Below are 11,850 nucleotides of genomic sequence, written 5' to 3'. Positions count from 1 at the left end.
ATATCACCAAAACTACTCAGTGTATACTATTTTCAAAGTGAACATTTGTCCCAAAAGCCACTTTGACAGATACTGACAATCGCTGGGGTCCCTTCTCTTGGTCACAAGTATCCCCACTTCAGTTGTAAATACGAATTCTGGTGATTCTGAATGAGTCTTATCTGGAGTAATGAGCAAAAGCAACACAAACAAACTCTTGCCTCTGCCTGCTCTTCTTATGCTGTTCAATTATTATCAAGAGGAATTCTTTCACATTTTCCTAAATGCCACCGACAAAGAAAGACATTTTCACTGTCAGGTGGGCAGTTGGAGAATCTGCTGGAAATACCTTTTGGCTCATGCTGCCCACCAACCTCAGGGCCCTTCAATGTGGCCAGAACAGATGCCCATGTTAAGTTTAGTGTTTCACTCTCATGCTAGCATGCCATCTCTAAGGAGCTAACCCTCATGGTTACCTACAGCCCCCCACAATGCACCGCTGTGGTTGCTGAGTGCCGCAGGAAACTCAAATGGCATGGGCACTAGGTGGTGCCCAGTGATGCTTTGCCAACTGACTGAGAGGTAGGAGTTTCCTAACTCATCAGACCTATTTTTAAATACTTGCAATCCTCTTAAAAGGGCAGGCAAGAGCACAGCGATGAAGCCTTTATATGCAGCTAATTTTCCATCATGGTTTAACAACTAAACTTCAGATAAAAAGGAGGGAAAGACCAGTTAAAGCAAATATACAATGCGTGACTCAGGTTTAAGCTATAACCTCTCAATAGTCTAGTAGCCTTAAGACATTAACAGTGGCCAAGCATTTATTTCAAGGGTCAGATGTATGCCCCTTAAAAATGGACTGGATCTAACAGATGGCTTTAAGTAAGTCACAGAGATATTTACTCTACTGTTGTTCTGGTAGTGAGTGAGCTTGTAAAATGTTTGTCAAAAACCACCAGAGACATAATTATCAAATAGACTAGAGGCCCGGTGAACGAAATTTGTGCACAGGTAGGGTCTCTAGGCCTGGTCCACGATCAGGGCCGGCAGGGGCCTCCCTTCGTTCCATGCCGCCCCCTGGTGGTCAGTGCACGTCATAGTGAGCGATCGAACTCCCAGTCTCCCGGTTGAACTACCAAGGGACACTTTGCATATTAGCCATATATATATATATATTACTAGAGACCTGGTGCATGAAAATTCATGCACTGGAGGGGGGGGGGGGGCGTCCCTCAGCCTGGCCTGCCCCCTCTCACAGTCTGGGAGCCCTCAGGGGCGGGAGGTGACCCGGCGAACAGGGGAAGGCAATGCCCCCATCACACCTCTGCTGCTGCCACTGCCAGCAGCGCAAGCCTCAGCCAGCCCTGGTTACCTGAGCCTCGGGTGGCCCTGGGCAGCTGGGCAGCCGCCATCCAAGGCTTGCCTGCGCCTTGGGCTGGCCCTGGGCGGCTGGGGGCACCTAGGGGACTAGGGGACTCCGGAGGCGGGCGGGCCCGGCCTTGCCATGCACCTGCCAACCTGACGGGACTGAGGGGACTGGGCACCACCATCTTTGAGGGCGTGGCAGTCAATTTGCATATTCCTTCCTTATTGGCTGTGGGCGTCACCATCTTTGAGGGCGTGGCACTCAATTAGCATGTTCCCTCTTTATTAGTTAGGATTACAACAACACATCAAGACCTAATGAATAATGAGGAATATGAATTATTATACCAGATGTATAAACAGAAAGAAGTCTATAATTTTATGCCTCTTTCAGTTCTCTGCACAAAGTAACCTTTACAAATATTTCTTAACATATAAACTTTATGGGAACAAATGAGGTATTGGAAACTGGTTAGAAAATTCACCAAAACCTTACAAACTCACATGTCCTCAACGGTAATGTCCTTGAGGATCTGGCAGTAGTCCACATTCCATACAGCCTGGTCATCCCAAACCTTGGAGGCAAGAAGAACAGCTCCCAAAACAATTCTCTTCCAGTTCGTGGGACAAATGTCGATCTCGGCATAAGTTAAAAGTCTTTCTAAGTAAACCTGCAAAAGTAGAGCACTGTCTTTGATTTCAGATCAGTGTAAGTGCTGTGATAACAACTCTTAGGAATGACAGATTTCATCTATTTTTTAACATGTCTTTTATTCTTAGGTTCTACAGAGGCTGCTTGGCCAGCCAAAGCCAGAAGCCACGTCACAGTTGCAAATCAGATACTTCTATTGCCTACTTCACCCATGTAAATTTCCAGCTCAATTTTTGGTCACAGGAATGAATGTACATCTTAGCAAAGGTCCTCCTGAAGAAATGCATTGTCCTTCTCCACTTGAAAAGGACAGCATATATAGGCCCAGTGTAGATTCAAGTTGCTCAATAAATACTGGAGTGCCTACCACATACATTATTTCATACCTGCTGGTAGTTATATGGTGATTTTCAAAATACTTGAACATGTAAATTCCTAATAATACTGAGCACATTTCGATCTTCTTTTCACAGTAACTAGTCCTTTTGTGATACAGGCTGAAAATAAAAACTGGGTCAATGGAGCCTCCCAGTGGCTGCTGTGTGGTGCAGCAGGACAGGCAGTACAAGCAGGTGTGCTTAAGACTGGACTGTACAACTGTCAAGTCTTCCTGTTTTAGTGCCTTTTATAAGGAACACACACGCATACAAAGGACAGTCCTTCTCATATCCCCCAATGCTCACATCTCCATGATCCTTTTGTGAAATTCATCTCTGTCTTACATAAACTGAAACTTAGTGTCAATTCTGTTGGATTCTAGGTGGTAACAGAGCTGCCAGCCTCTGTATCCCTGGTACTCCTAAACCTGCCAGGTAGCTTGTGAGACTTCTTTTACATGCATTAAATGTCTATTCTACAAAGAACTCAGAGAAGTTAATGGCTGAGTAAAGATTATAGAGGTAAGCTGTGATTTGTTGTTACCTCAAAGGTTGCTTTGCAGAAGAGTATATACTATGCTATTTGACAAAAAGAAAAAAGTCCAATTTTAAAGAGTACGTTTAGCCCTAACTGGTTTGGCTCAGTGGATAGAGCGTTGGCCTGCAGACTGGAAGGTCCCAGGTTCGATTGCGGTCAAGGGCATGTACCTTGGCTGCGGGCACATCCCCAATAGGAGGTGTGCAAGAGGCAGCTGATCAATGTTTCTCTCCCATCGATGTTTCTAACTCTCTATCCCTCTCCCTTCCTCTCTGTAAAAAATCAATAATAAAAAAAGAAGAGTATGTTTACTGTCTGAAAGTTATCAGATTGACAGCTCAGATTTGCCAATGTTCTCCAAACTCAACTGTGTTTTCAAAAACAAATGGTTATTGAATATATGTTCTTAGTGAAATTCTGCACTTATTCCCCAAAACTCAGCACTCTAAGAACGAATCTCCTTGAAAGGTTCAATTCTACTTTATAGAAAGTATCAGAGGCACTTACACAACACTGGCATTCTCTCAACTTCCTGTCATCTTTACTGGCAGACTTGGAAGTGCCATTATTCATTCATTCACACCACTTGCCCTCCTGTGTCAGTGGAAGTGACATTTCCCTTCTCACTGAAGCTAACTCTTCTATCAGTGAAGTCCATCCCATCCCATGTCTGCAGAACACTGTTCCCACATTTACCTTTTTGAAGAATACTCTGTCTGCTAATGCTTTCTCTGCATTTGGACAGTTACTCTCGATTCCCTACCTATAGCTCAGATTCATGCTCTAATTCCATATATTCAAATGATCACCAGACACTGCCACCTGCTGTCTCACAGGTACATCTAGCTTAATGTGTCTAAAAAGAACTCCCCCCACCTCTTCCAGCCCAGATGCTCCCCTTCCTGTATTACCTAGCTCTCTACATGGAAGCACCATTCCTGCCATTCTCCAGCACGTGCTATGCACTCCAATCAGTTGATAGCTCCATGAAGAGGCTTGTGTCTGACCCAGTGCCTCACTAAAATCTTAACAGGGTACTAAAGGAAGAGGCCTTGACCTCAGTATTCTTTCCTTCCAGACCATGATGTTGACTTTTCTCTTTAGGTTTGCTGTAGGAAGGGGTAATATAATTCTAACCACTTCTCAATAGAATAGGACTTATTCCAAATGATAAAATCTTATCATAGGAATTTTGTATGGATGACACTCAGGTCCTCACACAGCTGTAGCTTAGCAGGCAACTAGCAAAGCCTTTTCAGGTACTACTGGCACTATAATCCTGGGCGACTTCAAAGGCAGGCACAAGAGGACTGCAGGGATAGATTAACACCCATCATCCAAGGAACAGAGAATTTAAAGCTATCGTTTTCAAGCAGGACATATTAGAACTGCCTGGGGAATACAACCTGGGACTCAACTTAGACCTACACTGATTCAGTCCCTGCTTGGGGACCAGATGGTTTGTATTGCCCCATTCTACCCCACCAGCACACCTTGTATGTGTGCAAGTGTGTGCACTCCATGTGCATGTGTCTCCTGAGGTGTGGAGAGGAAAAACAAATTTCTCCGGCTGCTTTCAATAGCAATTGTTTGTGATGAGAAAAGCAATAGCAACATTTTAAATCATGATTATTTAGCTTGAATTTGTGTATTTTACTTCCTTTGATAGGTTTCTCTTAATAAAGTCTTGATCATTTCAGGAACCTATTTTTATTTCAAAAACAGAACCATACCCTGTGTACAAGACAGAAAAGATGCTTTCTGAAAGAAAAACTATCTTACCAAAGTCACTATCGCACATTCAGCTGTTAGCTGTGCAGCACTGAAGAGGGTCCGAACAAATCTGTAAATAAATTTGTGTTCAGGATCATGCCTAAAATATTCCTCCGGAACTGTTTCTCGCTGAAAGGAGAAAAAAATGCAATATAAGTATCCAGGGAAGAAAAATACCTAAGTGCTCTTATGATAGCGGTCTTCTATTTGTGCCCACATGTCCCTTAAAATAACATTTTTATTGGGTGACATGTCTTTTTTTAATTTTTTTAAATATATTTTTATTGATTTCAGAGAGGATGGGAGAGGGAGAGAGAGATAGAAACATCAATGATGTGAGAGAATCATTGATCGGTTTGCTTCCTGCATGCCCCCAACTGGGGATCGAGCCTACAACCCGGGCATGTGCCCTTGACCAGACTTGAACCCAGGACCCTTCAGTTCGCAGGCCAACACTCTATTAAACTGAGCCAAACCAGCTAGGGCATGACATATTTTAGTCATTTATATATAAACAATGGGATCTTAAAAAATAATAGTGATTCAATACTCACCACCACCATTCATTAAAGAAAAATATAGGCACAACCTCAGATAATTTATTTGTTTTCCTTCTACCTTTCTGCTAAAGAATTTTATTTAAATGTAAGTTATTTTTAAGCTCAAAAGTCTTGATCATCATGTCATGCTTCTCTGCAATCAACTCTGAAAATAATTTTGTTTCCTGTAACCAGGTCTAAGGTTGTACTGCCTTATACAGTAATCACCAGCCACATACTGCTATAGAGCATCTGAAGTAGTGAATTTGAAAGTATTTGTCTTTTTAATTAACTTAAAATTTAAATAGTTATTTAATTTTCTTCATAGAGATGTTAACATCTCTATTAAGTTTATTTACAAATATTTATATTGTTTGATGCTACTGGAAATTATCTTTTACAAAGATACCCTTTGGGGTTTTTTGGATCCATTTACTTATCTTAGCTCACTAATTATACAAAGCTGCAACTCAGTTCTTACTGACATATCCCTTATAAAACACTTCTTTTGTAAAGTAATTAGATACAACATGGGGTGGGGAAAAGGATTTAAAAGAAGATGACTTTGACTTCAACCTGGGAGTAATTTTCTTTTAGTAATTAATTTCAAAGCAAATCAGCATGAAATAAACACAACTGTATGAGAGAAAAATACAACTTCAATATAAAACTGACTTACTGTGAGTGGATGTGATCTCTCATCGAAAATATCCAAGGATCTATTTGCATCTCTAAAAAATAAGAATATGGTTTTTTTAAATTAATTCAGAAATTGATAATATCTTAGCAACACAACTGCTGGGAGTAGAGACGGGTAGAGGGAGAAGCTTAACCTTCAATAAAGCAGTTTTACAAATTCTTCTCTTGGATTTGGTAAGGGGGTTTTCTGATCTCTTTACTCAGCATATCAAATTCTGTGAAATCATTTCTATGATGGCCAGCTAGAGTTGCCTTAATAAGCACTGACCCTCCCTAACGGCAATGCTAGTGAACCAAACACATTTGACTCCTCTGACCTCACAATGTAACACACACAAACATTTTATAATGCAGTAGTAGTAGACAATGTCGTCCTTAGAATTTTAATTCATGTGAATATGAGTCATGTTTTTCCCTTTCTTTTTCTCTTACTAGTTTCTTATACACAGACACCCTTCCAGCCCCAGCGCCACCCCAGGTGTGGCAGGCCAGGGAGGGACCATGGGAGGTTGGCTCCAGGGCGTGTCTGGCCATCTTGCCAAGTCCCAGTCCCGCCCTGCTGGCCTGCGGGGATCAAAACCGGCTCTCTGACATCCCCCGAGGGGTCGGGGATTGCGAGAGGGTGCAGGCCAGGCCAAGGGACCCTACTGGTGCACGATGGGGGCCAGGGAGGGAACACAGGAAGGCTCCAGGGCGTGTCAGTCCCGTCTCACCCATTCCCAATCGGCTAGACCAGGGGTCCTCAAACTTTTTAAACAGGGGGCCAGTTCACTGTCCCTCAGACCGTTGGAGGGCCGGACTATAGTTTTAAAAAAAACCTATGAACAAATTCCTATGCACACTGCACATATCTTATTTTGAAGTAAAAAAACAAAACGGGAACAAGTACAATATTTGTATTTGCATGTGGCCCGCGGGCTGTAGTTTGAGGACCCCTGGGCTAGACCCCCAGCAGCAAGCTAACCTACCAGTCAGAGCGTCTGCCCCCTGGTGGCCAGTACGCATCATAACGACTGGTTGAACGGTCGAACGAATGGTCGGACACTTCGCATATTAGGCTTTTATTATATAGGATTGTTATTATGTATTTCTTGTCTCTTAAATAGTTTAAGTTAAAAATTTGCCTTTTTATTTTAAAAGTGACTAGTCTTTTGATTTAAATGTTCACCACACTAATACACTCTGCTCATTTAAAGAGTGGTGCTCCAAGTATATTCTGTAGGCCTCTGGGGTTCCCCTAGAACCTTTCCTTCTCAGGAAGCCCATGAGGTCAAAACCGTTTGTTGTTTTTTTAATATATTTTATTGATTTTTTACAGAGAGGAAGGGAGAGGGATAGAGAGTTAGAAACACTGATGAGAGAAACATCGATCAGCTGCCTCCTGCACAGCGCCTACTGGGGATGTGCCGGCAACCAAGGTACAGGCCCTTAACCGGAATCGAACCTAGGACTCTTCAGTCCACAGACCGACGCTCTAGCCACTGAGCCAAACTGGTCAGGGCCAAAACCGTTTTTATAGGAATATTAAGGCAGTGCCTGCCTTTTTTCTGACATTTGCAATCTTCTATCTATATATATAAAAAGCTGAGCGACCAGCCGGTAGCTATGACATGCACTGACCACCAGGGAGCAGACGCTCAATGCAGGAGCTGCCAAGTGACAGCAACTTTGCAGAGTACCCTCTCACACTCCAGGCCCCCTCGGAGGATGTCAGACTGCTGGTTTCGATCCGATCCCCGCAGGCCAGGTTGAGGGACCACACCTGCTGGAGGGACCCTGTTCACTCCGCAGACCGCAGACGCCCTTCGAGCCCGGCGCCACCCCAGGGGCAGCCGGCCAGGGAGGGACCGTGGCAGGTTGGCTCCAGGGCGTGTCCGGCCATCTTGCCCAGTCCCGCCCCATCAGCCACCTTCTGATTAATTTCCTTTCAATGTGCACGAATCCGTGCACCAGGCCTCTAGTGATTGTATAAAAGCAAAAGTGAGTAAAACTGATTTCTGAGCATGAATCAAGGAAGTGGAACCACACTATACTAGTAGTCATTCTATTCTTCACCGCCACTTGCAGTTGAAAAAAAAACTGCTTTGCTTAAGAACATCCTTGATAAAGCAGTAAAAATTTGTAGTGTTATTAAACTTTGATCATTCTCCTTATATTTTGAATAAATGGAAAGTATGCATTAAGCACTTTTGCATTCTAAAATGTGGTTGTGTTAAGGAAAAGCACTTCTGACTTAGTTGTGAGCTGAAGAAGCCTTTTTTTTTCATAGAATAACATCTTTATTTGATAGTACAACTATCATTCTCTCAAAAACAAAAAATGAGCCTGGCACTTCAAGGAAAATAATTTGTATGTTTGTTGCCAATGACACAATTCAAGCTCTCAAGCTAAAAGTCAGCATTTGGGAAAATATGTACCTTCTTTTGTGAGCTTGACAGCTTTTCAATACTTAAGATTGGTGGTGATACTAACAAAAGTGAGCTTTTGCCACTTTATAAAGAAATGTGAACCAATACTTTCCAAATAACCAATACATAATCTACACTAATAAAAGAGAAACATGGTAATTGGCGTACGACCGCTACCCTTCCCATTGGCTAATCAGCATATCCTTATGCAAATTAACTGTCAGCCAAGATGGCGGCCGGCAGCCATGCACTGAAGCGAACAGGGAGGCTTGCTTGCTCCAGTGACTGCAGCCTGCAAGTTCCCCGCCTGACTCACAGGCCTCTGAGCTGGCAGTTTGAAACATTCTAACAAATATAGGCCGGGATCTCAGAGCTGGAGTTATACATTGTTTCGATTATAGAACCGAAACAAACCAGATACCTGCTCTCAGAGCTAGAGCCAGAGCTAAAGCTGGCCCAGAATAAAATAAAAAAAAAGGAGCCATTGGGAGCTTTAATCAACAACCGTCAGCCTGAAAGCAGCCCTCAGCCCCTCACCCAGACTGGCCAGGCACCCCAGTGGGGACCCCCACCCTGAAGGGTGTGTGACCAGCTGCAAACAACCATCATCCATCCCCTCAGCCAGACTGGCCAGGCACCCCAGTGGGGACCCCCACCCTGATCCAGGACACCCTTCAGGGCAAACCAGCTGGCCCCCAGGCCTCTATCCTATATAGTAAAAGGGTAATATGCCTCCCAGCACCGGTATCAGCGGAGCCTCGAGGCCTCCTGGCACCAGATCAGCGTGACAGGGGGCAGCGCCCAAACCCCCTGATCACCCTGCAGTTCTGTGCGTGACGGGGTACAGAGCCCCAACACCCCTGATGGGCCCTGCTCTGTGCGTGACAGGGGCAGCGCCCCAATCCCCTGATTGGCCCTGCTCTGTGCGTGACAGGGGGTGGTGCCGCAACCTCCCCATCAACCCTGCCTTGAGTGTGACAGGGGGCGGTGCCCCAACCCCCCAATCAGCCATACCCTGAGCATGACTGAGGGTGGCATCGCAACCTCCCAATCCGCCCTGCTCTGTGCATGACAGGGGGTGGCGCCCCAACTCCCCAATCAGCCCTGCTCTGAGCTCGACCAGGGGCTGCACCTAGGGATTGGGCCTGCCCTCTGCCACCCGGGAGCAGGCCTAAGCCAGCAGGTCGTTATCTCCTGAGGGGTCCCAGACTGCGAGAGGGCACAGGCCGGGCTGAGGGCCCCCCTTCCCCCCCCCCCCCCGAGTGCACAAATTTTTGTGCACTGGGCCTCTAGTATTATAATAAAATCATGTGCAAATAAAACATTCATTAAACATACAAGATAGCCAGAACCAGTTTGGCTCAGTGGATAGAGCGTCGGCCTGCGGACTCAAGGGTCCCAGGTTCGATTCCAGTTAAGGGCATGTACCTTGGTTGTGGGCACATCCCCAGTGGGGGGCGTGCAGGAGGCAGCTGATCGGTGTTTCTCTCTCATCGATGTTTCTAACTCTCTATCCCTCTCCCATCCTCTCTGTAGAAAATCAATAAAACATATTTTTTAAAAAAAAAAAACAACAAAAAAACCCCACAAAAAAAACATACAAGATAGATCAATGGGTATTAATTTAACAAATTACCTACTATAAGTTAGTGGATATGATTTTAAATTACATTGTAACTAATGGAATTAGTCCAGCACTTATGGACCTTTGGCATGGTATCAAAGAATACCCACAATTATTTGAAGGCTTTAGAAACACACAATTTTGTACCTATACAACTACATGAGACTGGGTCTTCTTCATGTTGGTTTTTCAAAACAAATGATTGAAGTAATTGCAAATGATTGAAGACAGAGCATACATGAAAATCATCTGTCTTATAGTAAGCCAGACATTAAATAGATTTGCAAAAATGTAAATAAATGACACCCTTTCCACTCATTTTTTTGTTGCGAAAAATAATTATGTTAATACTATAGTCCTCAATCAGGGGTGATTTTGTCCCCCAGGGGACATTTGGTCATGGCTGGAGAGATTTTTCTGGTGTCACAATGTGAACTGAGGAGAGGTTGTTATTGGCAACTATAGAGTAGAAGGCATAGAGAGGCCAGGGATGCTGCTAAATATCTTCTAATGCACAAAAATATCCAGTTCAAAATTTCAAGAGTGCTATAAAAATCCTGTTTAAACATACAATGGACTTATTTTTAAATTCTCAATTTTAATTTCTAATACAAACAAATACTCTTTGGGATCCACAATAACTTAAGCGTTAAGAGTCCTAAGACAAAAACAAATGATTCACTTCAATAATGTAATAAAAGCACTCTACAGTTCACTCCAATAATGTCTATAGTTATTTCCTAACACTAAACTTGATAGCTTGTAAATTTACTGCGAGAATAACAAGACAGGTTTTTAAACTCACCTGTTCTTTATGTGGTAATATATTGCTAACGTCACACTGTGGAGGAAAAAAAATTGTAACAATTGTAATTTTAATATGTTAGGTATGAACACATTTTTAAAAAGGGGTTAGAGTAGGGGAAGACCTTCCCAGATGCCCAGTGGCCTTGAAATCCTCATTCAGAACAGTATCCATATGGGTACTTTCCCCCTTATTTTAGTTCTTTGGCTTTTAGCAAAAACAGGAAAACCAAAATTCGAAGTAATATGCTGTTAGAAGACATGTTTGGGTTGATTATTATAATATATAAGTTATTACATATTTCCCATCATTTGCCCTTTCACCCATAGAACCTTTCATTCTGTACAAGTTATATTTGTGCACATGCTTCAATTTAAGCTATACAATAGTTTTTGTGCTTTTTAAAGAAGGTTGTTAGGCTCTGCATTTCAGTTTATTTAGTTCACTATCCCCCTACCACCCATTTCCATCATTTCTGTAAAGGCAAATAAAGTGCTCTATATCAAATAAAATCTTAAGAGCAAATATAAGAACCCACAAAATAAACAGTCTATCCTGAAATAAGCAGTGCTAACAATGCAGCATAATACTACAGTGTAACATTTAATAAGTTACTACCAAGGTAGCCTAAAATGAAATATTAATGAGCAGATGTAAATCCTCAGATACTGTGTAAGTTATTGTATTCCTAACTGAATAACTGTATGCTATTCAAAGATATTGTGTACTACACACCAAAGGGGTTTTCTTGGTTAAGTTATATGCTTTTCCTCTTTGTCCTCAAGTGTCTAAAATGAAGCTCAAAATAATTGAGGGAAGGCAAATCTGAACTTTATAACTAGGTCTATATAATATTAGCACTTGTAAAAAAGGCTCATACTATTGTTAGCATCAAAGATGGATACTTCTATAGTGCTTCAGTTTCATCTTCAAATTGATTTGAAAATCACAGAATTCAAAGCATAAAATTTCAAAGCTGAAAATGACCACTGAACCTTAGATAACATTTAATTCAACAAACCATTTTACAGAAGGGAACCAAGGCTTACAACTGACTTGCTCAAGGTCCCACCAATAACTAGAAGCAG

At 42.7% G+C, this 11,850-nt stretch overlaps 1 protein-coding gene across 2 annotated transcripts in view; it reads right to left on the bottom strand.

Annotated features, from left to right (window-relative positions):
- CCNYL1 (cyclin Y like 1) overlaps nucleotides 1-11,850 on the bottom strand; it is a 38,608-nt gene that overhangs the window by 4,353 nt on the left and 22,405 nt on the right. Inside the window, exons 5-8 of one of the 2 annotated variants that reach the window (XM_070421984.1) lie at nucleotides 10,763-10,798; nucleotides 5,906-5,957; nucleotides 4,697-4,816; nucleotides 1,852-2,018 (exon numbers count right to left, since the gene is read on the bottom strand). In XM_070421984.1, coding sequence (XP_070278085.1) covers nucleotides 1,852-2,018; nucleotides 4,697-4,816; nucleotides 5,906-5,957; nucleotides 10,763-10,798 — 375 coding nt within the window. The remainder of the gene's footprint in view (nucleotides 1-1,851; nucleotides 2,019-4,696; nucleotides 4,817-5,905; nucleotides 5,958-10,762; nucleotides 10,799-11,850) is intronic. The other variant, XM_070421985.1, reaches the window with a different exon arrangement.

This window comes from Myotis yumanensis, unplaced genomic scaffold, assembly GCF_028538775.1.
Source record: "Myotis yumanensis isolate MYYU_CA2020_CCGP unplaced genomic scaffold, mMyoYum1.0.hap1 SCAF_8, whole genome shotgun sequence".
NCBI classification, from domain to species: Eukaryota; Metazoa; Chordata; class Mammalia; order Chiroptera; family Vespertilionidae; genus Myotis; species Myotis yumanensis.
Note: the sequence above shows the minus strand (reverse complement) of the source record. Positions and strands in the feature narration are given on the sequence as shown.